Below are 27,444 nucleotides of genomic sequence, written 5' to 3'. Positions count from 1 at the left end.
GACATTTGTGCCCAGGTGGATACATTAGCTCCACATAAACCATATCTGATTTTCTCTCTTTCTCCCCCTGGGCAGGTTGGCGTGTGTGCTGTGCGTGGGAGGGTGTTGGTGTGTGTTTGGCTGGCCCGTCATGGCTGCAGTCATCAGCATAATGAGAGGTGTAATCAGGGTAACTGATACAGCTGCTGTCATTACAGGTGCTGTCACTCAAGATAATGAAGATCAGAAAGTAGGGGGCATGCTCTCTCTCTTCACACACACACACACACACACACACACACACACACACACACACACACAGGAGGGTGAACGCAGGCCTCCATGGGAAAGCCGAAACGTACGCAAACAGACTCCCTGGTCTGTTGGCAGGAGATGAGATAGGAATTCGAAAGCAAACAAAGCTCCAAATTAAAACCAGACCGGATCCACTGGAAGGCTAGGCTAGGCCAGGCGGGCGTGCTGGGCGCGCTGGGGGAGGGGTAGTCGGGGTGGGGTGAGCTAGGGGGTGTACAGGCCAGTGTGGCTCGATGAATCCATCTTCATGAAGCTCAAATCCTTAGATTTAAGACGTGTGGATGGGTGCCACTCTTGTGTGTGTGTGTGTTGAGTTTCTGTCTGTGTGTGTGCGTGTCAGCGCTGACATCATGATGTGCTAATGGCCGCTGTAACAACAGGGCCGGGAAGGGAGAGGGCAGGGGGCGGGGGCAGATGTGGGCCAGGGGCTTAGCGGGCAGAACCGTGTGGATTAACACCAGACAGGCCGGTCCTGGGGGAACGCTCACACTCATCTGATAGTCAGGGGTCAGGATGGAGAGAACCAGAGAGAGAGAGGGGGAGAGAGAGAGAGCAAAATAAATTAAAGGAGTGCTGATGGACGGATGGAGGGGAGGACAGGGGCCAAGGCTGCTCTGTCTTGAGATCGGATCTCCGCCAGGGTGAACCCACACACACACACACAAACACGCACGCTGCATGAATGTCATACTGCGGTGGCATTTGGAATCCCTGTTCACCTCAAATCAGGGCTGTGACATGGACGCTTTTCATATGAGCAAGAGGCAGCGACGGCACGTGTGGATTTATTTGTGTGATATGGGAGAGGGATGAGGTCAAAGATGAAGGAGAGAGCACCTGGAGAGAGAAAGAGCCCGGCAAGACGGAGAGAGAGAGGGATAAGGAGAGAAAAGCCAGAGAGAGAGAGAGATAAGGAGAGAGAGAGAGAGAGAGAGAGAGAGAGAGAGAGAGAGAGAGAGAGAGAGAGAGAGAGAGGGATAAGGAGAGCGAGAGTGATTGGTTGTGTGTTGGAATATAAAAGAGCGGAGATAAGAGATTTATGGGAGCTGGGCTGTGCTGGGGTGAAGATAGGGGAGAGGCTGATACACTGTGGTAGACCACATCTAGGGAGATAGAAAGAGAACGGCACGCTGACTGACTGCTGTGAGGCTGTGATTGGCTACGGCGAGGTCTGATGCTAATGGGGCAACTGGTTGTAAAATCAGGTCAGGCCCCCCAAGAGTGAAGGTGATTGGCTGCTGAGGGCTCGGCCAGGTCCAGCTAGAGAGACAGTGATTGGGCGTGAGGGCTGCTGGCGTCCTGTCCGCGTGCTGCAGGTGCGCTCTCAGCCTCGGTTACCTTCACCGTCCATCTCGACGAGTGTGTGTGTGTGTGTGTGTGTGTGTGTGTTTGTGCGTGTGTCAGCTTGCCCATGCATAGACAAGCTCACGCCCATGTGTCCTTCCTTTGCCTATGTGCTTGAGCGTCTTTACCCTCTGACAAGATCGACCTGGAGGTAAAAATGCAGAGCAAGCCACATGTCTCTCCTTGTCCCCTTTCTCCTTGTCACCCCCCCCCCCTCTCCTCCCCCTCCTAGCCAGGAGTGCACTGGCCCTCGGGTCAATGGCTTGGGGGGGGGGGGGGGGCAGACATTAGGCCATGTCTCCGGTCCCGCTCCAGCGCCCCTGGTCTCTCACACCGTGCGTGCCCCCTGCACTGTTTGGTCAGGCCGGTCACGTCGGGACATTCTCTCCGGTCAGCCTCCAGCCCATCAGCTTGCTGCGGCTAATCATTACACATTACCCAAGCCATTCATCTCCCTCGCCTCAGAGGCCGCCGCGGGGGGGAAAAAGCCTGGCGGTGCACTAAGGTGCCCGCGTGTCGACGTCGGCGTGTTGACGCGGGAACCGGTCTGGCGGGAAGCCGTCTTGGCAGTTTAGCGTCGTAATGCATGTTGATCGCTCATAAAAGACGACATGCCGTGCTGAACAGCAGCAGGCGCGGGCTGTGTGCTCATGTTTTGAATGCGAGGTGAAACCATCGAGCGTTATCTCCAGAGGCCCCGGGAGGGCTGTCTCATGATGGCTGACCACAAGCGCTTTCCCTATCCACACGACCGGGTTTCAGGAAGTGGATCAACTCCGTCGACGGTGACAGTAGGGCAGTTGTTTGGGGGTGTGATTCAGCTGACGGATGCAGCCTTGGTGCGAGCCTGTGACCGGGAGATAAGCCCAGTGAGGTGTCTGATCAGTAACATTTGGTCTTCTCCCTCCGAGCTCCCTCCCATGCCTAGCTCGATGATGATGACGGTGGTGGTGAGTCATGGTTTTGGAGGTGGAGACACGCCACACACTCTTCTGGCTTGAGTTATATAAAAGCTGTGAGCAAGTCAGTTCAGCCTGAAGTCCCATTTGAAGCCCATCTTAACCGTTGACGTGAGTACCATCTGAAATATCCGACTGGCCCCTCCCCTCAGGGTAAATCATTTGGGGACGCGCTCGTTCCAATTCTCAGCTGCTGCTGCGGAATGGGATAGTTTTGCAATCCCATTTTCGCTGCTGCCGCACTTCTGAGGAAGTGTAACAAGTACAGCGAGTCTTTACTTTACTGGATGCGATTGTTGCATCTGTAGGCATTCTATTGGGTTAGGTCACTGACAAATCACCTGGGATCATACGCTGCGGAGACCCACACAGGGGAGTCAGGTGGCTGAGCGGGTAGAACATCGGGTTAGTAATCTGAAGGTTGCTAGTTCGATTCCTGGCCGGTGCACATGACGTTGTGTCCTTGGGAAAGGCACTTCACCCTACTTGCCTTGGGGAGAATGTCCCTGTACTTACTGTAAGTCGCTATGGATACTAGCTACCTACTGCTAAATGACTAAATGACTAAATGTAATGTAATGTAAATGTAAGAAAATCAGGTGTGCGTCATATATGTTATGGGGTTAAACGGATTGTCAGGATTCTACTGAGTACAAGAAAAATAAACTGGGGTTGGGGGTCAAAACTGAGTGGCAAAAGCCTGTGGCTCGTCTATACAGGAAGCCCTGACAGAGCCAGGCAGTGCTGGGCTAGCGACTGCGGGCTGTGGGCCTGGAGCACGCGTGTGGCAGCGCGGGGCGTCACTCACCCATGACGGTGAGCAGCATCTTGCGGCTGCGGATGCCCGGAGCCTTCTTCACCTTGCACTGGTAGGTGCCCGTGTCGGACGACTTGAGGCCCGTCAGGTTGATGGAGGCGTCGCCGTTCTTGGGGTCGGCCGAGTTGAAGTGGGCGCGGCCCTTCACGGCCGGGTAGTAGTCCTCGTAGGCCCGGTCACCCGAGTACAGGATCACCTGGAGGAGGAGGAGGGAGACGAGGAAGAAGAGAGGAGGAGGGCGGAGGAGAAGAGTCGCTGGTGAGAACACGGTAACCGTAACCTTTCCTTGAAGGATGCTTCACGACTCCAGCTGTGATAAGAGGGCCCTCGTTTCCAATGTGTCACACACACACAGACCAGACCCTCCCATCCAGCCACCCTTCCCTTAAACAAAGGACAGGGAAGACGGTCTCAGGCTTGTCTCCTTGGCGATAGCTGCCTGTCAGACTGCTTTTGCCCTTTCAGTGCTGCCTAGGTACTGCGTGGAACACACAAAGCCCCCACTGTTGAGTCAAATCAACACCTGCTGTGTCAACAGAGCTGCCCCCCCCCCCCCCCCCCCCATCTACACAGCCCCCCGGCCCCCCCAGCTACAAAGCCCCCCCAGCCCCCATACCTTGCCCGTCTGTCTGGCTGACGACGCCAACGAGGAAATGCCAGGAGATGAAGACCAGGTGTGGCCAACCAATAGATGCACAGGAGCAAACATAACAACCACGCAGAGCCAAGACAATAAAAACAGGCAGCAATTTGCTTTTTCTCCATCTCTCCCTCTCACACACACACAGGCACACACAAGGGCATATTCATCTCCATTTCTATGGAGATTGTCAGAAACAGGCTTTCTGTGCTGGGATCACCGTCAGACACGCACAAAGCCCACGGGTGGAGGAGAGGGGGGAAGAGAGGGAAAGGAAAAGTGGAGAAGAGAAAAAGGCAAGGGAGGAGAGGAGAGGAGGAGAGCATGCGAGGAGAGGGAGAGTGGAGGAGAGGAGAGAAAGGGAGGATGAGAGGAGAGAGGGAGAGTGAAGGAGAGAACCCAGCAAGGGAGCATCCTAATCAACACATCAGAGAACACAGCCAGCTCACAGGGGGAGAGAACAGGGGGAGGGGGTGGAGCGGAGAGACGGCTGTCCAGGAGAACGCCTAGCGCTGCTCCGCTCGGCTGGGGAGTCTTGTTATGGCGCCCCACGGCTACCAGGCGCCTCGTACATCTTGTACATATTAGCCATGGAAACGGATAATGTATTCCACCTGAATCGCTGGGGAGGGGGGGGGGGGGGGGGGGGGGGAGGAGAGGAGGGGGGGGGGGGGCAAGTCCTGAAACTTTTGTGGGATCAGAACATCGCTAGTAATAACAGCGAGACGAGAACGCGGAGGGGAGGAAATTAAATTGCCCGAGGCAGTGGAGGAGACAGACAATAACTTGTTTGCTCAAACAACAACAAAAAAAGAAAACACACCACAGTCTCATACTAGTACACACCGGTGAAAGCCAAGCCCGACAAAACAAATCCCACCAATACTTTGTCAGGGCCCCGCGTGATGGAAACCACAAAAACCAAACGGCATGCTAAGCGGGCAGACACACCGGCAGACCGCCAGCTAGGCTGCCAGGCAGGCCAGCAGAGAGACAGGGAGGTAGACGAGCACACAGCCAGACACACAGAGAGAGACAGGGAGACAGGCAGACAGGGAGACAGGCAGCCAGACACACAGACAGCCAGCCAGACAGCCTCACAGAGACAGGGACAGTCAGCCAGACACACAGACAGGGAGACAGATACACGGACAAAGACAGGGAGACAGGCAGCCAGACACACAGACCGAGACAGGCAGCCAGACCGCCAAGCTATCAAGCAGACCAGCAGGCAGAAGAGAATCGGCCAGGTGGGGAAAGACGATGTTTTCCCCCCAGCGCTCTGCTCGCCAGCAGGTTAGCCTTCACCGGCTCCATCTGGACAGCAGGTCTCTGAGGACCGCCCGGGATGAAGACCCGTGTTTGTCTTGGTGACAGCAGGGGGGAGAGGTGGAGAGGACAGTCACGGTGACGTCTGACGATGAGGTCATCGCTGGTGTAAGCGCGTGCACCCTACCTGGGGGAGGGGCCTCATTTGGGAGTCAAATGAGAGGGCGGGGTCACCTGTGTGCTCTCAAGGACCTGTCTGGCTCTTTGAAGCATGCGGCTGAGTGGGCGCGCGCGTGTGCGTGCGTGTCGGAGCGAGGCTTTAATCCTGAAGGACTCCCGCTACGCCTCCGCAGCCTTTCTACATGTGCTGCAGCTCTTCCCCAAATGAATTCTCAAGGTTAAAAGTGAGCCTTCCTCCCAGAGTGGACCGGAATACCCTTGGGGCGAGAGGAGAGTTTAAGTTGATGAAACGCACTCCAAAAAAAACACCATTGGAGGACAGCATCCATAGGTGAAAGAGGAAGGGCGGGGGGGAAGGGGGGGGGTCTGTTGGCTGTAAAACCAAAACAAACAGTGTCAGAGGCTCACGGCTAAAGCCTCCCTGCCTTAGTCCTCTCCCAGCGCTCTGGTGTTAACGGCTGTGCTGTCGTCACCCTGGGTAAACACGCAGCCCGGCCGCTTTGTTCAAGGACAAAACACAACAGACGATTGCGCGACTGGGGATTTTTTTATTTTTTTTAAGTAGCAAATGACTCGTTTTCGCTCGTTATCTCCCTCCTGCCCCCTGAGATGCATCTCTCAGAAAACACACACACAACACCAGCAGCGCTGTGTATTATAATGGGTAGCACCATTATAGTCAAGTTTCAATACCCGGAGCCCAGCCTGCTCTGAATCAGTCTGTCCCCTGGACACGAGAGCCAAACGACGTTACTGGAGGCATGAGCGCAGACGCCATCTCCCATCATCTGAGCCCAGACAAAGACAACAGCATTAGCTATGCACCAGTGCCCCCCCCCCCCCCCTCAACCCCACCCAAAGGCCCTGCTCTGTCAGACAAAGACAAGAGGATCCACCAAACTCTCTGGACGTGAAACCGCGGCCGCCGTCCTTGCAGCTCGGTCGGGCCGGGCTGCGTGGAGGCTCTGGGCGGCTGTGACGGCGCGGTGTGTGCGGCATCGGCTGATCTGGTTAGTCTGCCCTGGGGAGCGGTGCTGTACGCTGCATGGCGACCATTCGCTCCCGTGATCCATCTTTCCGGGCCGTTTGGCCTCCTCTGCTCCCATTATCGGTGGACTCAGGATCAGTTAAGAGAGTCTCTGGAGAGCCCTCGGGCTATCAGTTAGACTAAACGTTCCTCTCCCTCTCTCCCCCTCTCCCCCTCTTTCTCTCTCTCTCTCTCCCCCTCTTTCTCTCTCCCCATCTCTCTCCCTCCCTTCTCCCTCGCTCGCTCGCTCCCTCCCTTCTCCTCCCTCTCTCCCTTCTCCTCCCTCTGTCCTCCCTGGGAAGAGGAGGTGGTGTGAGGGGGGTCAGTGCAGGCTGCCAGTACAGAGCAGGCCCAGCCCTGGCAGGGCAGTCTAATCCCACGGGGCACCGTCACATACACTAAGCTGCCCACTGGACTTAACAGGCCAGTAATTACTGATAATACACTCTGCACATGACATCATCATCACATAAGGGACTGGGAGGCTGTGACTGTGTGTGTGTGTGTGACCACTGCACACTCCCTCCCATCTCTAATAGGTCAATGAAAATGAACTCGCTCGAAGGGTATACGATACGAGTCGATAGCCATAATAAATCCCTCCCCCCCCAAAAAAGAAAAAAGAAAAAGTTTGATGACATTGCGGCCCCCTTGCAAATGAGTTGCAGATTAAGGAGCGGCACTGAACTGTGAAACTGGACTGGAGTCTGGAACATTCTACGTGTGTCTGCAGCTGCAAGGAAGAGGCGTCCACAATGGGGAACATCCTCTATAGATCACCCACTAGGCCATCATTTTCCTTGATGCCAAATCCCTTAACCTGGGAGCAGTTGTTGTACAGTAATAGACTGTTGCATAAAAAGGAAAAAATGGAAACATGCCATTTGCTCCCCCCCCCTCCCCCCTCCCAATCAGTCATTAGAGGTTCCCTTTCTAAATAAAGTGAAGTAGGTCAAAAACAAACAGTCCCTCCTGAGGCACCGCTCCCCAGTTCATTGGAGACAATAGGGGAGGGGGGAGAGAGAGGGAGGGGGAGAGAGAGAGAGAGATAGTGACAGAAAAATAGAGAGAAAGACCATACAAGGGATGGAGCCCTCAGTGCGTTCCTGGACTAGGCCCGGTGGAAGGGAGTGGGGGGATGGAGAGATGAAAGATAGAGAGAGAGAATGGAAAGGCTAACGATGGGCTGCTGACCCATTTCTGGCCTTGGCCCAGCACACAGGTTCTGGGGGGGGGGAGGGGGAGAGAGAGAAACAGAGAGAGAAAAACGAAGAGATATAGATCCACGAGAGACCCCTCTCCCATACTGAGAGAGGCAGGAGTGGAACCTTCAGAAACAGGCTCCTGTCGCAGTCCAGCATTCTGGATCTCCGTAGATCCCCACGGGTCCAGTCCACCATCAGACCCCTGTGGTCCAGACTGGGGAGCAGTACCACAAACCAGACAAACACACAGTCCACCATCAGACCCCTGTGGTCCAGACTGGGGAGCAGTACCACAAACCAGACACACACACAGTCCACCATCAGACCCCTGTGGTCCAAACTGGGGAGCAGTACCACAAACCAGACAAACTGAGTCCTTTCCCCTGGATGACCTCTACCAGGAACTGCACTACAAAGACTCTCCAACCTTCCGCATCCACACTAGTTCCTCAAAACTGGCATAGTATTAAAAAACACTAAACGTATCAGATTAGCGACTCACACACACACAAACACAGGCTTGTGTACTCTTACACACCTTAGACACACACCTGTGTCCTCACACACTTTATAACAATGTGGACACAGTCGTGTAAATTCCCAAAACATCTACCAGGTTAAACATTAGCACATTAGGGTTTTTTTTTTTTTTTTCAGCCACAGCTGTGTCCAGTGAGTTTTCCAGGACACACCCAGGAGAACCAACTAGAAGCTCCATTCAGCTGCTTCACAAAGAAGAGGAACAAAGAGGGGACTTCATCTTTGACGTCTCGAATGTCTATCAGAGACAGTATGAATGAAGAAGAAAAACATGTTGGAGAAAGAAATACCAGTTATGTTACCCCCATAAGGGTTTGGTTACTATTTTACTGTGTAAAATAAACTGCAGGCTAAGACAGACTGACACTGAAACTGACACACACACACACACACAGCACACACAGCACTCACCACTTTGTCTTCTTTCTGGTTGTCGGAGGCCAGAAGGCTCCATTCTATGTCCAGGGGGCCGGAGTCTTCAGGGGCCAGGGAGAACTGACAGTCCAGCTTGACAGTCTGCCCGCTGGCCTTCTCTATAGACGTGGGCCCTGTGGAGGTGATCTCCAGGCTCTGGACTGAACCTGAGGAGGGACAGAGGGAGAGAGAGGGAGAGAGAGGGAGAAAAAGAAACATTTGAAACTATAACAAAACACTGGACGACATTTAACCTACTTTAAGAAGCCCTTCGGAGTTCACCGGAAAATGTCACTAACTGGCGGCATTTCACGAAACGTATGTTTAGGAGGCAGTCAATCGATGGGAGTGCTTAACCTCTGCATTCTTCACACAAGCGAGTGTGTTCACAAACACTCTTGACATTGGTAGGCTATTTACCGCTGGCATTACATTCTGAGAGACGGCTCTGGCCTTTTCAATAGAAGGTAGCAAATATTATTGCGCGAAATGTGACTTCTACAGGAGAGACACTTCTACAGGGGGATTGCGTGGGGGGGGGGGGATAAGAATGACTGCAGCCAAGCCATCATCCGACTGGAGCACACTCTCAAGAGTTATTCATGGTATGAATAAACATTTCCTGGTGACATCCACAGGGCTAAAATGCTCCATTCAATAGACGATTTAAGCCTGAGCAGCGAATACAGTCCATAGAGAATGGAGTTGTCACATACTGACGCCACACGGAAAAAATCCCTTTGACAGCGATTCGTCTTTCCCCTGGAGAAGAAAAAGAAGCAAAAAAAATTGAATCAACGAAGAAATTGCCTCCCCTCCAAGGCATGTTGAGTGTCTATGAGTAAAGACATACAGAACTACCAATTAAACGGACTGCAACAGCGGTGTGAAATCAGCCACACTAGAAAGACAAGGCGACGGGGGTCTTACAAACAGGAGCGTTTTGGAATCCGTGAAACCAACATGAGCCGAATTCGTAAAAAGAAAAGGCATAGACTTGGAAGACACACACACACACACACAGGAGCTGAGGTGAAGGTACATTCCTGCGATCTACAAAGAGCAGAGATGAGTAGATCAGAACCATAGAAGTACCCCCCCCACACCCTGCCTGGACTACATCAATCACACACCTCGGCTGCATGTTCTGCCAGCCCCCAACATTTCAAACAACGCCTTCATCCCCTCCATCCCTGTGTGTATTTGGATAGAAGGGCTCATGCCAGGGGGGGGTAGCACAGCAAATCTGCTCCCTCCCCACCCCCACCTCGGCACAGCATAAAGACTGTTCTATAGGCTGGGAGAAACCCTGGATCTATCTGTTCTCTCCTCAATTATCTGTACACAAAGACTGTGTGCAGAGGAGCTCTGCTTTGTCTCTCAGCTGCTGAAGTCTGGCTGAGAGTATCACATACTACCAGCTCACCACAGATCTAAACGCAAAGAATAAAGGAGGTAAGACATTCCATCCAGTCATAATGAGTCAAAACCAGAATATGACGTGTGGTGAAAACAATGCTTGGATCATTAGGTCCCTGTGTTGGTGTTAAATCACCCATCCTGTTCCTTACTAAGAAAGACACTGACTGTGATCCTCTGGATCGGATGACTCGTGTTCCAGAGTGTTCGGAACAACAGCTGACAGAAACTTCCAGAACCTGTTCCCCTGGTCCTGTGGTGGGAGGGTGGAGGCCACAGATGGTGACCTTACTCACACACCCATTGGCTCAGACCCAACGCTACGTCGCGCCTCCACTCCCCCTGAAGTGATAGACACTGGGAGGTAGGCTACACACATACGCACACAAGCATACAGTACATACACACACGCATGTGTGCACACACGCACAAACACTAGGCGAATGTGTCCTCTCAAATCGTTTAAAAAATGGTGTCCATCAGGCATGCTGGTGCAGATTCTGGCTCTGCCTCAGGGCTTTCTACTGGTCAGCGAAGGCTATTCCCCTCACTGCTACTGTTGGTTGTTCCCTGTCCATTGGGTCTGACAGTCGCACATTCCGTTCAGCTGGAACCGTTTTATCAGGGTTTGTTTCTCGTCACGTTTGGTTAGAGGAGCAACATCTGATGCTGCTGTCTAGCGGAGGAGTCCGGGACCTTGTCGACCTTGGGCTGCATTACTCTTCATCGTTGCGCATCGCAAGACCTCCCTCTCCCTCCAACCCTGCCACACAATCGTCGGAAAGTGCTATTTCAAGCTATCATCTAATCACTGAGCGCCGGGTGTAAATCTGCCCGGGGAATGAAGCCGCGGGGTTGGGGTGAAAGCGGAGCCGGGTGAGTCAGAGGGGGCGAGAGACAGCACGGCTGTGATGGGAAGTTAATTTAACGTTGCGTCGGCCGAGCGGAATTTACACCCCCGTCTTTACAGCAGCTTCAGCCACAGGAAGTGGAGAGGGGGGGGGGGGATTGACCGTCGCTAACGTCAAACAGCGTCGCTCTCGACTGACGCCTGACATCCTGCCGGGGCGGTTAGTGAGGTGAGGGGGCTCCTGGTGTGCGTGGACGCCCGGCCCACCTGGGTTCATCTTCTAATCATGCTAATAGCGTCTAACTCGTCCAGAACGTCTTGTGTTTTAAGGAGCTGCTCTTAATGTGCCGGTCCAAAGGACCTGGCTTCTGCTGCCGTTTCCCTCACCATTACGCCATATTAAATTATTTATAATAATTAAATAAAATAAATATCAAACGACCCAGATGGCCGCCCCTTTTATACTGTGAAAGTTTATGTAATGGAGAGATGATTCCACTAAAATCCATTTCATCACTTTAATAAACAGGCAATAGAATGGGACTAGATGGTATCACTTGGGGAAGGGGGGGGAGGGGTGATGGAAATGAGCTCTGGCAAAGATTATCAGGCTAGATAAGCCCACGCAAATCAATGTGCTGTGTGGTAAACAAGAATAGGACATGGAAGAGACATAATTAACGTCTGCATATACATGAAGGGGGCTGAGGCGGGAAAACATTCAATCATGACAAATTACAACAATAAAGTTAACCACTACCCCTACAGTAAGTCGGAAAAAAAGCACTCATGCGACACATGCTCACCAGATGGGACATGCTTTCCCACGTAATTAGTCATCACTATAATCCCCATCAAACCAACACTCATTTATGGTTCAATAGCAGGCAAAGAGACAACAGAAACATATTACTAGTTACTTGCAAATCACCTCCAAGGATGTAGCTGGAGGGAATGGCCTTTTAGAGTAATGGCAGCACAGCATCAGACGGGGCCTTCTCTAATGGTCAACACCAGGTGATAAAATAACCTATTATTATGGTCTCGGGAAAAGGGACAACGATGAAGATAAACCTGCTGGTAAACGTGTGCATTGATAAGCAGAGGAGAGGGAGAGAGTGAGAGAGAGACAGAGAGAGTGAGAGGAAAGACGAGCATTATGGTTAATCGTGGTGCCTGCATTAACTCCCTCCTGCTCCAGCAGTGGGAGTGAGTGTAAGGAGGGGGAGGGGAGCAGTGAGAGCTGGAATACTGGCTAATTAAAAAGTCTTCTGATGACTATCCATGCCAGACTATCTCCCCCCCCCCCTTCCACTCTCCCAGTCTGACACAGCACATCCCAGTGCCGTTACCTGGCGACCAGCTCTGGCCAACTGAATTGTGTGTCTGTGTGTGTGTGTGAGGGTGTGTGTGTGTGTGTGACGCACCCATTATCTACCCACCCCCTCCACATAAACACACCCCCTGATTGTGCAGTGCTGGTCCCCTGGGTCCCAGATTCTCCCCAGCAGAGTCAATTGTAGACCCCCTTTGTCGAGGCACAATGGGGAGAGAATCCCGTCTCCTGGCAACAGATCCTACTGAGGACGTTGCAATGGCACTTGAGAGAGAGAGACAGAGAAAAAGAGAAAGGGAAGAGAGAAAAAGAGTGATAGACAGGTGGTAGGAGGAAGGAGGAGAAGAACAACAGGCTGAGGAATTGGCAAAAGGGGAAGATGTTGCTCAAGAGGTTTCAAATGGATGTGGTCAGGCCAGTCATCGGTTGAAATTCCGTGGTGGGAGGTGTCTTTATTAAAAACCCAGCTGGAGCTCCGTAAAAGCAGCCTAGCTGCATTGAACAGCAACTCCCCAAGCGCTGCCCTTTTCTGAAACAGGGTTGAATGGATATGTTGAGCAAGATCAGCAGTAGAGGTGTTTTTAAGATGCAACGTCAGCTCAAAACGTATACTTTTCCATTGACCCTTATGATCTAGGCCAAATGATTCACTCTGTCAAGAGGCCGCAAACACAGTTGTGTTCTTTTTTTTCTCCAAGGCTACGTAAGGTTGCCACAATGTTCCACATGACAGATCACTATCTTTATAGTGTTTACACTAAGATCTCTTACAAGGGCAGGAGTCGAGCAGTACGCCGCTAGGACTGCTCTAAACACAACAGCTAGCCGACAGCACTAAAGCCTAAAGCTCCCCGGCCAGGCTCCAGGCCCTGACCAGGTCAAAGATCCCTCTCTGTTGACGGTGGTTGTAGAGAGACGTAAGCCTCTTTCCCCCCAGCCAACGGATGACCTTACACAGCCCGGCTGGCTGTGTGAGGAGATGGGAGTCAAGGCAAGGTCCGGGTCCTTCCAGGAACGAGGGCAGAGGCCCACAGCGAGTCATAAAATGGCAATGGCAGGAGCTGGGTGAGGCATACTGCGAGTGAGTGGGTGTGTGTCTATTGGTTGTGTGTCTTAACGTGTGTTTAGGTGTCAGGCAAAACATGCAGGACCAGCTTGCATCGACGGGGGAAAAAAAAGCTGTGAAGCTACCGCGTCGCGCTGAAAAATCAGTTCTCCTGTTGGTAAAGACATGCAAGTGACAATAAACAAGTCACAGTGTTTGAAGGGGGGGGGGGGGGTGGGGGTGGAGAAGGTTTCAACATCCGCAGAGACAACAGCCTGTACGCACGCTGTGAATTCTAATGAGAGTGGCATCTTCACATCCGACACACACACAGCCATGGAAAAAACGCAAAAAAAAAAAAAACAGAAATAGTTTGGTCCCTCACACTCTTTAGAAACATTTCAAACCACCGTAAAACAAGATTGGAGGAAGAGAGAGAGAGCGAGAGAGAGCGAAATTGAGTTATTTTTGGGGACGTTGAGTGAGACTGAGCTTCTTGCTTGTCTAACTAGAAGCCCTCAGTGACAGGGCTTCTGAGGAGCGTGGCACGATTTCCTGGGTGGGCGCCGCTGGCGGGGAAGGGATTAGAAGGCGGGGGATCACCGTTGGAAAATGACGGTCTGGCGGGCACCCGTAGCGAGCCAATTAAAGAGCACTGATGAGACACCACCCTTTCTCAAGAGCCTGTCAACCTTCGGTGACCAAGCAGAAGCGCATGTGTGGTGAGCTTTGCAGCGTGGGGTTCATCGTTCCAATGGTGGTTTTCAAACTAGTGAACCCTTTGTCCTCCTTCCAGTGTAGCAATCTCATCTGGAGCCATCTCGATGCGTTCAGAGCGAGCGGGGTTGTCGTGTGTTGTGTTTCACAGGGCTGAACCGTACTGAACACGCTGGAACACAGCCTGGGAGCTGCACTGCAGTCGGTTGTCTGTGTTGCAGATTGACCTGGGGGCCCCGCTTGGACATAATTGAACATTAGCAGACAAGCGGGTGACAAATGACAGGCGTTTCACTCGCTTTACTTCGCTACATTAAACAGAACGCAGATGATCCAGTGCCCGTGGGAAATGTAAAGCAGTTAGTGCCAGGGATTTGCGCATCACTCCAGAGGACTTCAAAAGCTGCTGGCCTGTTTACATCTCGTGTATCGTTCCACGTTTCGATATGTAGGGCAGACGAAGGGAGCTAGAGGGTGATTTCATCACGTCTCTGACCCCTAGATGTTAAGTCCTTGACCCAGCGAGCAGCCTGGCGTTACGACCCCCCCCGCTTTCTCCCTACTGATGGTTCCAGAAGCATCCTGGCCGAAGCCGTTAAAGGCCACGGCTGTGCTCCGGAATACATCTCCCGGTTTCTTCTGAGGGCATGCAAATGAGGCTCCGATGACGACGCCCGCTGAGTGAGCTAGCAGTGAATGGTACACGACGTGGGCCTTGGAGTGAGAGCGATGGGGCTGGCGGGGATGGGGCTCAGCCCGGCGGACGTGTTCGCCTCGCTTCTTGATGGTCTGCTACATCGAAAAAGGGCCAGAGCCTCCTTTCTAGGCCCACGTGCTCGCTGAGACTCTCGTGCCATCACAGCCTTGGGAAGAATAGCGGCGTTATTTATAGGCTCGACGTTATCATCTTACAAGGTGTCAGAGCTGTGGACTTTCAGCAGCTGCTGCATGTCTAACCCTCCAAGTTTTGTCTTGGAGCTTGAGCTGGAGACAATCCTCCCTCCCTCCCTTTACCCCCTCTCTCTCTCCCTTGCTGTCTGGCCCAGATGGGAGTTCCCGTATCTGAAGCGCTCTGGACGGTCAGATAAGAGTGCCCACACCTCTTGACTAAGCTCCTCCTCACTCCCCGGTGTGACCCCCGAGGGCGACTGTTGGGAGACGTCACACACACACACACACAGACCTGTGGAGCCCCAGGGACACGGTGGGCTGACGACAGGAGGGGGGAGGCTGGCTCTGCAGGCAGATTGATAGGACGCAGGCCAGGGCCGGGGAGCCCAGAAAAGCGTGAGAACACCTTCAAGAGAAAACACTAACAAGCTGCTCGTAGGCCATGGGAGGGAAGCCCAAGGAGGAGAGGAAGAGTTCTAAGCGCGAGGTGTCTACAGGGACGTGATGCCCGGCCTTGTTTAGAAACACTGGCTTTGTAGGTGCAGAGGCATGCAAACAGGAGACATGCAGCATGTTTCTTCCAGTCGTGGGGTGGGTGTGTGGGGCTGGTGGAGTAATTATGAAACCATGTCATCCTCACCCCTCTGTGAAAAATAGCTCCCTGTGAGCGATTACTAAACATTCGGCGCTTACCAGTGAAGAAGATCTGAAAAGCATTAAAAATAGAGGCTGCACAGCCGCAAGTGTGCACACACAAACACACAAATTACACTTAATGGACCACAGAGCTACTGCAGGATCAAACCAAACCAATTAACTAGACTTGTAAATGGCATGGGAGTTTGAGGCGGATTTCACCCCAAGTAGTTCAAACCACAAACAACCACAACACAGCGCATCAGGCTGGTGGATGATAACCAGCATCATAACCCAATTAAAAGCAGGGAAAACAGATCTAAGTCAAGTTTCAACCAGTCTGACATGGGGGGTAATGAGTTTATTTAACTCATTTAGGAAGTAAAGTAACAATCCCACAATGCAAGTCACAGGTTCCATTCCCCGGGTGAACGGCAGGTGACCCGTACAGTGGTGGGGGGGGGGGTAGTTGACGGGGTAGTCATGTGACGTGATGTGGAGGCCAGTGCCATTAGGGGAGCAAAGCAGCGGCGTGACCCTGGAAGACGGAGCGTCTTTACGAGGACGTAAATCTTCACACTCCCTTATGGAGCTCTGATCCCACCTCTAATAGAACAGGACCGCTGCACTGGGATCTGCCTGAGGTCACTCACTCAGCACTGACCACGGGCCTTCTATCTGCAACACACACACACACACACACACACACCCAACATGCACATCTTGAACAATCCCTCAAACATGCCAAGAGAGCTAAAGCAGCTTATTCACCATTCTGCTTCAACTTTGTTTTCTATATATCATATTATGAGAAATCTAGATTTATAAACATTATGTAAAAATCACATCCCAAAAAATAGCTATTGAAGATTAAAAAACAGGGAGGATTAGGGGCTGAACAGCTAGAGAACGGTGATAAGAGACTAAATCATGTTCTTCCAGGGGTGAAAGCAGGTTGCGGGACATGTTGGGAGAAGGAAGGAAACACAGGAAAGGCTTACATGCTTCAAGCGATTCAACAAGTTGTCGAAATGAAAACCACATGTTCAGCGTGGTGCAGCCACAAGTCCCTCTAGACACAAGGGGGGGGGGGGGGGGGGGGGGGGGGGGTGTAGCCAAGCCCTATACCTACATGATCCCATCCTCACCCTCCCCCAAAACAAACAGAGCCCCTGATAGAGGCCAGAGCCTGTCGGCACCCCAGCCCACGCCTTTGTCTAGGCCAGGGCGGGGCGGGGGGGGGCACACAGCTCCCTTTGATCGGGGGAGGTGGGGGGGGGGGGGCGCCTCACTGATCAAACACGGGAGACAACTGCTGAGTGCGGCCGCTTCATTCAAACCATGGGATCGAGTCACACAGGACCTCTTAACATCAGGCGGGTGCAACGCCGACAACAAACCCCTGCTTTTGAGACAGGAAAATCCAACCTACGCACAATGCAGGATGCAGGCCAGCACATTTTTCCACGCGAGAGTAATTAGGCGATGAGCAAACAGCGCGGCCCAAGTAACAGCCCTGTGAAGTGTAGAAGAAGTGGGAATGGAGTTTCTCTGTATGTGTTGAGCTATGCCGGGTTAACAGGGGAATGAAAAGCACTAAAAAGCATTCTCACGACTGTCCTTAATTACATTGGAGGGGGCCATACAAGTAGCCAGCTTAGACTGACGAAGCGTGAATATCAGACTAGAACATTCTCCCCTGAAACGCAGGGCTCAATTAAGGATTAAGAGCCCTCGCTAGCACTCCGAACAAGCCCCCGGTTTCTCAACGTCATTAGTAATGGGAGGTTCTGAAAAGAGGGCCGGGCCTGTGAAAAGGGCTCCTGACATGTCTGGTGTTGGGAACACACGGGTCAGCAGTGTCTGAGGCGAGCAGTGCTCGCCAACGTGCTTATCTGCCCATCGGTGCTGTGAGTGACCTTCATTAGCCGCATTCCCAACAATCTTATGGAAACTAAGAAAAAGAAAAAAGGAATTAACTCAAAGCCTGGTGAAGATATTCTGGAGGAGTCTGGTCAGTTCCAGAACCCTGGTGGAGGTTGCGGTCAGTTCAGGGCTACTCCACACTTATCTAACAAGTTCCTTGGTACTATCTGGTACAAATACTTGACATGAATATTGCTGGTATGCCGTCCTTTCTATTACCATACACGGCTGTGAAGGTCTCCTACGCATCACATTCAAGGTGCCAGTACACTAAAGACCCACACTGTATATGACCGTGTGTCCATAGGCTTAATAGACACACATGGGGCAAAGAATTGTGGCTCGCTGCCAAACACTAAAAGGATTGAGTTGTGGGAGGCATTAGGCAGACAGTTCAGAGCTAGGGAATTCAAAGACGGTTGAAAAATTGTTAGCTCTAAACGATCCTTCCCATTTTCCAGAGATGGAACTGGCTTCTTTCAAATAGCTGAAAATCCTTCTTCAATCAACCACTGATGCCCCGGCTATAACAATAAATAAATAAAATATCCAAACTTATTTTCGTAGCGGAATTTAGTAGGTCAAAATAGCAGCAATTCCTATTTAGTATTCAGGATTATCGTTGAATTAATTTATTATATTCCTGCGTTTCATGTCATACACACGCACAATCCATGCAGATGAAAATATTAACGTGTGTTTTATGCATATTTTACAAAGCAACCTAGTTCCTATGCTGCAAACAGGAGCATGCGATTCTGTCAGCGGGATAGGCCAGGAGCAGTTGATGAGTCTGACTTGCTAATGTTCTCTCCCTTGCAGGTTCTGGTCTAAATTTAGCCCCCCCCCCCACACACACACACACCCCCCACACACACCACCCACTCCCTAACCCCCCAAGGATGTTGGTCCTCTGGACATTTCCAACAAGATATACACAACAACAAGAGCATGTGAGGATTGCTTGTGTGCGTGAATGCCCATGTGAGCATCTAAATCTGTCTACTTCTGCGCACGCAACAAAGACACATTTCAATCTAGCACTATTGTATTTCCAATGATAGCGCCTCGGGGGACCGTGGCAAATGCTGTATTGATGAAGCACCTCATAACCACAAAAGATCAATATCACTTTCAAAAGAGATGGGCAGTCTGCCTGCTATACTATCCCCACTAATCTCAGCCCCTTTCGCCCTCCCCAAGCAGGAAGAAAGCCGTGCTTTGTGGGCCTGGAATAACACAGACGGACCTCCTCTTCCTGCCCTCTGAGGAGGAGACGGTGCAGCAGGACATCAAGATAAGCTCCCTGTCAGAAGATAACAGATAACAGGACTCTGGACTCCCTTCTGATAATCACCCTTTGACTCCTGCATCCTCCAGCTCTCTCCTCACCGGCAGGGAAACCGGAGCCGGCTGTTGAGAACTCGGGGCTGACTGGAGTCTCCCTCGCTCTAAGGACTCACAAAGGCAACGAGTTTGGAGGTGAACCCACCTGAGCGTTTGGGCCCCCTAGCAAGCTGGCTAGCTGCAGAGTCTTGTCAGTTGCTGTTACGGCTAAACCAACCCCCAATGGGCATGTTCATCTCTGAGCTCTCGTGGTAAGCCGAGACGTGATAAGAAAACCCTAAAGGACCCACTCTCCCCCACGTCTGGCCTGTTCAGCAAGTGAGTGACAAGGAGCGATGGGCGAAGGCGAGAATGAAAATAAACTCCAGTGTCGGCTAAGCAATCTCCCACAAAGAAGATATTGCAAAAGATTTCTAGGCCGCTGCCGCTCCCCCCCCTCCCCCTGCATCTCTGTTCTGACATCTCTTGAAGGTATTTATTCTTGATGTTGCGTTCTATTACAGTGTATGAGAGACGAGGCTGTCAAGCTGATATAAAGAAGAGCCCAGTCTGGACGGCAGAGATAAATGCAGTAAGCCCCTTAAAGCCGCAGAGCTTGGGACTTGGGAGTGCAGGGGTTCAGGTTGTGAACAGGTTAGGGGGTTTCCAATCCCAGTCCAATGTTGTTACTAGGGTGGGCAGGCCTCAGTGTGGCTGTTCAGGTGACAGTCAAGACCCTGGCCACTCCCCTGATCAAATGAAATGCATACATGTTTAGACACACTGTAGCCATTTGAAATTGATGTTAACGCATGAAATTTGTTTTGAATTGCTACCGGAATGAAAAGCTGTAGCTCTGCTATTTCGGTGATTTACCATTTCAAAGCCTAATTGACACTCATGGATACAGAAGGGCTGTGTGAAAGAATGGCTTTGTGCTGGATAGTGGGAAGACTCTGGACAATTTATGCTTACCCAATGTCTTTTTTATACAGGTAAAAAAAAAGTATACGTTGCAACAGTGATGACCACAGAAGCTCTTTTTAGAAGGAAGATACAAACCCTATCCATCCGACATTCTGGGTTAAACTCTGAAAAATATTGTCTCACATCCCAACAGTGAACAGCCTGACAGTGCCATATTTACAAGACAGACAAGAAAAACAAGCTTGACCTTTCACAGTCGCACAGTGTAATATGTCTTACTATAAATACACACGACCCGAATCGCTAACCAAACGTGGTTGAGATAGCTGCTGATGATGTGTTGTTGCTACACACGCAACCAAGGTACCCCTCATCAATCACACCTGCTTAGAGAGATAAGTAACACAGGATGGATGGGAACAGACTTGACTGTGAAAACTGTTGACGAAAGCATCTTACCATCTAAGATACCACCTCATTTACCCCATTGAAGCATCACCATGTTGCTATTCTGGTCTCTAGATAAAACGGAACTTTCATTTGAAAATAGTTTTTTTTATGAGAAGTTTAAAACGTTCCAAATTCAAAAATGTTTAGTCAACTTGACATTTAACCTTCCAACTGATGCCTCAATGTCAGAAGCCCTCTGAGAGGTCAGCAGGTATACAGTGAGTGATTCTGCCTAAGAACTCCCAGACAAGCAGGCAGGCCAGTCTAATGACATCTAAAAGGGCTAAACCCCCCAGTGACCCAACAGACAACACCGGCCTACTTATGGAGCACCCTGGGTCAGTCTGGCAACACCGTAATCTCAGGGAAAGTGTCTGATGGACAGTAGACCAAAGGATACAATCCCCTCAGGTAAAAGTTAGGAGGAGTGCATGACTTCAAGATTGAAACCGCTCACTAACGTTTTCAACCTGTGATTATTAGGCAAAAATTATAATAACTTGCGTTGACCTTGGTTATTTTCGCAAGTTCGGAAATCTAAAATGTACCCAAAGTTGCGGACAACGATTTTGCAAGTGTGCGTACAGTACTTTTAGGAAGAGAAACATTTCAGATAAGAGGGCAATCTGGGAATGTTTGGTTCTTTGTTATTGTGCATATTGTAAATTTGGCTGCTTATAGATAGCACTACATGTTGCAATAGTAAGCCCCTGAATTCCAAGACTGATAATGTATTTTATTGGAGACAGGAATGAACATTCGGTTCCCGATGTCATGTCAAGTTTGTTTTGCCCCAGAAGCTTGGCAAGACAAACCATCACTTTTTGTTCAAAAGTCAGCTTATTCCTTAGGCCAATTCACACATTTTAGGCACAGAAGTCCAAGGACACTTGAGCTACCTGATGAATATAGGTGATAACAAAAGGGGAGGTGTAGCCTATATCGACAACGGAGCATTTTTAACAATACAATGTTAGTGATGCTAGCAGCACATTAAGTCCCTCTACTTATTTTAGGACACAATTCCTTTCAACTGTCATTTAAAAAGCCTGTTGCTATCGTTTCCATAGCGCCGGCCCTGTAGCAAACATCTTCCTGTTGTCTCCAGCCCTGGAACCCCCAGTGGCATTTCACTAGACGTGGAGCCGATGTTCCTCCACACCTCACACAAGGCGAATGTCTACCATTTGTACCCATGTGACAGGGGGGGGGGATGCTTGGCTCGCCAATTATCCAACACTCTGAGGAGGAGAGCCAGGCAGCCCTGTGCGTGTGGCCATGAATAAAACATGGTCTCTATTAAGACACTTAACAGCTGGTTCCTGAGGAAGCTGCTGACGAGCGAGCGCAGCAGCTTAGCAGCCCCCGTGTGTCTGGCGGTTAAAACAGGAGCACTCGTGATTAGGTTGTACACTAATACACCTGTGCTTTCTGACCACCATAAAGCAGCCGGTTGCGTGGAGGTCTTCTTCAGGTCATTTCCTGTGGAATGTCGAGCCAACGGACGAGCTGTTGATCTCCTGGCTTGGCGGTGAGAAGTGCTACGGTAATTAAATGAGTTGTGTGTGATGTGGCCTGCTGACCTTGCTCGTGGTTCAGGCACTCAGCCTTCCCCTGAGTGGACGCCAGCAGATGTCCTGGTCATCATCCCTTACACAGCCAACCAAGGGCCTGCTGCCCGTGGCAATAAACTGCAGAACCCCAGCAGGGAAGGGGTCTGGATCGTGAAGGTTAAGGATGGTGTGGCCAAGTGGCAGATTGCAACTCCGTTTTGAAGCACCTGGCTGTGCTGGTGTTGTCAGCAAAGGAAAATCATCTGAACACAGTGAAGACCCATTAAGAGAATAAAAAAATTATAGTGGGGCTTTGTACATGCCACGCTCGACGCCTCTAAGCCACCGTAGAATTTAAGAAATCTGAAATTGAAATGTAATGCTCTTTGACAAAAACATAAAAGCACCGCCTGATTTATTCATATTCCCTGGGCACTGCAGATTACGGATCTTAACAAAAGGTTAGCCTATAGTGTACAATTCCCCAAGATACCGTAACAAAGCTTAGGACATTCACAGAAAGTACAACAAAATCATATTTTTGGAGACGGAAGTCTGCATGAGCTAAAGAAGAAAAAAGATGGTGCATGTTAATAATAGCCATCGAGGGAAACATCATTTCCTATGCACACTGGGTCATTTACATATGCATGCCATGCACGTAGGCCTAATTGTAATTTGCCTTGATTTAAGATGAGACAAAAAATGGCTTGAATACCATCGCCACAGGGCATGATGAGAGGCTTGAATCAAGGATGAGGCTTTTTACAGTCTGTGCATATTTGCTTTCTCCCCCGTGCATGTTGCTAGTCGACAATGCGTAATGTTTCTCAATGAGATAAAGGCGCTAAAAATGGCTCCTTCAACAGCTGCTTCAACTCCACTCCAAATCCAGCCCCACCCTCCGCTCATGCTGCTTATTTTCCTGAGCCATAATATTTTTCAAGATTAGACTCACAATTAACTCTAATGTTCTTAGTGGAGGGAGGGGGTGGGCTTACTGCTGGAAAATACCATAGTATTATCATTTTCTAATAGCTTGGTATCTGCACAAGACAACGTGTGAACAACAGGACCCACACTTTACATGTAATAAATGTTCATATCTGAGAAAACATTGCCCATGGCGATTCCCTGAGACTGACAGCTCGTCTTCACCGTTTCTGAACCTGTACGATCATGACTCTCCACTGCGTCAAACGGAGGGAGCCGTGTATGGGAGAGCTGGGACCTCGCTGGCAGGTAGGAAGCAGCTCACTGCCCACCAACACCTGCAGATGCAACCCCCTGGGGACTGGCTTGTCTCATTGTGTACCGTCACACCGTGCTGACTGTCTCGCATAGCTCAGGGGAGGAGGTGGAGGCCAGTAAGCAGCCACTGTGAGCAGGGGACGCCACGGTGAACGCAAGAATAAAGACTGCAATTAGACAACACTTGAACAAGGAGTCATCTTGAGACTTCCGAGTGAGAGTGTGACAGGCAGATAGACCGTGGTTTCAGCTTGTCAAAAGGCTGACAAGCCATCGGAGAGGGGGTTGATGTGGTATCCTGAAGGATGAGTGGTGGGCAGCAGGATGAGGAGAGAGGGGAGCAGAGAAATCACAATAGGCCTGTGAATATGAGGTAGAAAAACAGTCCCGCTCTATCCAGTGATGTACCATTTTCCCTTATACTAGGCCTCTTCATCCACACTGATGAACGCCCAATTCAAAGCTCACTGAGGATCAAACAAACTGAGATCACAAGACAGTGAGTGAGTCGGTATCCAATTTTAGAAAAAGAATTCCAGTGGCAGTAAACCCAAGCTTCAAGTTTTCAGAATATAGCTTTTATTTTTTTAAATAACACCTTCTAAGTATATGACAACAGATGGCCTAAATTTGCTAAAGAAAATCCCTCACTTAGTCATGCCAGCTGTAGCTCAAAGGGCTCTCAGTGGTTCCGTTAAAGGAGCAGTTCTCAGCGTGATAAATATCACCAGATATGAATGTGAAAAATCCAATTTTTGGTCACGGCTCCCTGTTGATCCATCACAGTGCCCATTACTCCTTGTTAGGGATGGAGGGCGTTGCAGGGCCGTACATGTCCGCACATCACCGAGTGGCCGGGTGATGGATGTGCCGGGGTGTTTATCGTCTTAACAGACTGACACCCTGCTGATGATAGATGGATTCCCAGGCTGGTGGAGAATCAGCATGGCAGCACAGTGACCTTGTTTTTATTGATGGGTTACATTAAGAGTGGAGGAAAAGTCTCTCTTCCGTGTCCCAGTGCTGGTCGACCAATGTGAACTGTGTGTTCAAGTCATCAACACACATCTCAGTAAGGCTACAGGCTACGAACCCAATCGTACATAGTGCAGCTTGTATGGGCCAGTCTATCAGCGGGAGTTTCGAAGACAATGGCAGCCCAATGTCAACTAAAGCTGCAGACCAAAAGTTTCATAAAAATGATAATGCAGAAAACTTCAGCAAAGTCGTTCCCAACTATTTACAACATCAGCTCATATAAAACAGGGTTAATGGCCAGTGAGTTTAAGTGAAAGGTTACCACCATCTCCTCTACGTCTAGTGCCTTGGCAGCAGGCCAAACAGCAGGCCGAATTATTGCTCCCACTACCTGTGAATAAGGAATGAACTCTGAATACAGAGTGGCCTTTCGCTGCTGTACACAGGCCTGGAAAACAGAAGCTCCTATTAATCATTGGCTGTAATGGAATGGTCCACTCGCCCTCGAAATTGAAAATGGAACGAATACAAAAGACAGGGGTTGTCAAGTGCATGAAGTTAAGGGGCAGGATCAGCCCTTCTCACTCTTGTACGAGGGAACCGGAGCCGACGCGAGGCCTGTACGACTCCGGCATGTTCAAATATTTAAGGCTCGGCCTCTGAATATTCATGGGGCGTCGTCCTCATCATCAGATCGTGGAGGACACAGCCACGTCCCTGGAGTGTAATCCGATTCTACATGTTCTTGCTTCATTTCCAAGGACGATGCTTGCGGGCGGATGTTGGGTTGGAGGTGAAGCTGCTGCCACAGCGTGTTGCAGAACACAAGAGGCAAGTGGAGGGCTGGGACATCCATGTCACGACAACTGAATGTGGAATTGTGACCCCCAGGACAAACTGTCGGCATCGTGTGACTGACAATAGTTGAGGTTCCACATTTCAACCAGCAGCATGATCAGCATGGGAACTGTTCACGGTTCAAGAGATTTGTGTTTGTGCTGCCTGTGTTATTGTGCCTGAATACCTGAAATCTGAATCCAGGTTGACCGTGCAGAATTAACAATCAAAGTGAAAACCAATAAACAATGATGTTTATGTTCTACTGATTGTGAACTGAAATAAGCACAAGAGGCACCAGTAAGGGGAGAGGTGGTTTCGGTGGAGAAATACAAACACACCCAATCACACTCCCAGGATCAGCATGCCTGTTTTCAATAGGTAACCTAGCAACCAGATCCCCAGCCGGGGACTCAGAGTGCAAGCTTATCAGGTAATGACATCCTGGTCCTGCTTTGTGGTTTTGCTGCGTTTGCCTTACCCTAGGTCACCAAATTCCCTCCTTGTTTGACCCAGCCAGAGCCGGGGGGAGGGGGGGGGGGGGGGGTCAAGGGGTGGAGAGAGCACCTAAGAGGCAGCTCTATAGGAGACCTCCTCAGGTTCCAGAGAAAATAACCAGACAGGCATCGCAACTTTAAACAAACACAGGCAAAGTGCTGACTGGCTGCCGGATGTCTAGAGGCATCTGCTTAATGCCGCTAGGACTGGGCAGAGCTGTCAGGAACTATAGGGACCTTAGCATATCGAGAGAGACAAAGGAACAGAAAGTCTTGGACACCAACTAGACAGAACGCTTGGGGTAAAGGAGAATTGTATGTGGCATGGAGCTCTCAAAAATATCTACTACATAAAAAGGACTACCTGTGTGATGGGAAAAACCGGAGAAGTGGTCAATGGCTTAACATGCTTTTGTAACACGAGTTATTTGCTAACTTCTGAAATTAAATATATACTATAGCCAAAATTTGACACGGAATACAAAGTGTATAAAATGGTCTGGTGGAAACTACAGATCCTCATTATAGATCGGTATGCTTTATTACTGCCAGTTAAACACGCTTTTCCCTATTCAAAATTCCATGCATGTCTGCTGAAGTGGGACAGTGTCTAAATGATGAGACTGAGATGCAATTATAATGGTAATGACCCTCTGCCATATACAATAACGTGCAGCGTGAGAGGGGGGGGGGCAGCATTGTTTTGAGTTCGACAACACCCATACCAGACATTTAAACATTACCATCACTGTCCCTACTTTACAAGACAAGGACATGCCTGTGTACACAAAATACTTCATTAGTTTATGAGTTTATCAGTAAGCTAACCAGTGGACTGGAATGCCATTACCCTGACTATGGCTCTGCATTCTCAACAAGGAAACTGGGCTTCACAGGCCAACACAGTGATACTTTATATATAGTTTCACTTCTGATGTGGGAGGGAGGAGGCATCGCCTGGTTTCAGTGAGAATTCCAGAACATTGAGTGACACACCAAAGTGCATAATTCCCCTGAAGCATTTCGCCTAGAGTAAAGAGCATCCCTGATGACAAAACGTTTGAGCTGTATTGTTTTGTTTTATTGGTAATCAATGTTAACAAGCCATCACATATTTTGGCCTGCTGACAAATAAGGGAAATTTGTAATGGACATGGGAATCAACAATTGTATCAGTTCTCACTGCGCACTCGACTGCAGTGGTCACATTTTAAACAAAGGGTAATTTGGGATATATTGCTTTTGTAGAACATTAACCGTTCGTATAAGGTTGACGGATCAGGTTGAGAGAATTTAGGCGAGATATTTAAAATGTGCCGTCACAATTTCAGCCTTGGCTTAGAAGCACCTCCACATACAATGTGGGACGGTGTTGCGCGGGAGGGGGACCAAGTATTGGCCTTAACTGGCAGATGGCAAACTTTTGAAGCCCCTTGTCCACGGGTTTAAAGCGGATCAAGCTATTGTATCTAGGAAAGTAGCTTAATAGTTACCAGATGCACAACAAATACACCTAGCTAGTTTACCATAAACTAATAGGTCATGTAACTTTCGAGTTATAAAATATTTTCACATTTGAGTCTTTAGTTCAGGCAAGAAGCAGTATAGGTCTATAATTTAAAATCTGAAAAGAAAAACGCTGCTTGCAGCTCGAAAATCAATACTGAAACGTCGGCTATCCGTTTAACGTTATTATTCGAAGTAAAAAGCACGTAGTTGGACGTTACAAACTAAAAATCATGTTGAAATATTCTGTATTATCTGACTGAATTAAACAGTGTATCCTATGTATTGTTATATTTTGGAAGCGGCAAACTTTTTCACATGTTGCTTGCGACTCGTAGTCGAGTGCGAGCTGTTGACCACTCCATTTTCGCTGCCTGCTTTTACGAAGATTCAAGGTAAACTAAAAGATTAATTAAAAACTTACCTGCGATTGTGCTAATTAATAAACAGCAGAGGTGGAATATCGTCAAATCCATTCCTTTTGGTTTATTCCAAGACTTAATTGTGATAAACTTGCTACAACAGAACTTGCGTCGCTTGTCTGACAGACCAGTTCACAAAAGCAAAGCATCTGAGTTCTCCGGCGTTCCTTCTTCGCCTCGGCAGGTGC

At 49.9% G+C, this 27,444-nt stretch overlaps 1 protein-coding gene across 1 annotated transcript; it reads right to left on the bottom strand.

Moving 5' to 3' along the window:
* Nucleotides 1-2,934: 2,934 nt before the first annotated feature.
* On the bottom strand, nucleotides 2,935-27,444 carry cxadr (CXADR Ig-like cell adhesion molecule). The gene is made up of 4 exons (XM_047020943.1): nucleotides 27,259-27,444; nucleotides 8,687-8,856; nucleotides 3,406-3,610; nucleotides 2,935-2,951 (listed from the first exon to the last, which is right to left on the bottom strand). Exons 1-4 carry the CDS (start codon nucleotides 27,308-27,310, stop codon nucleotides 2,935-2,937), a joined length of 444 nt encoding a protein of 147 aa, XP_046876899.1. The 5' UTR covers nucleotides 27,311-27,444.

This window comes from Hypomesus transpacificus, chromosome 5 (assembly GCF_021917145.1).
Source record: "Hypomesus transpacificus isolate Combined female chromosome 5, fHypTra1, whole genome shotgun sequence".
In the NCBI taxonomy this organism is placed as follows: domain Eukaryota; kingdom Metazoa; phylum Chordata; class Actinopteri; order Osmeriformes; family Osmeridae; genus Hypomesus; species Hypomesus transpacificus.
Note: the sequence above shows the minus strand (reverse complement) of the source record. Positions and strands in the feature narration are given on the sequence as shown.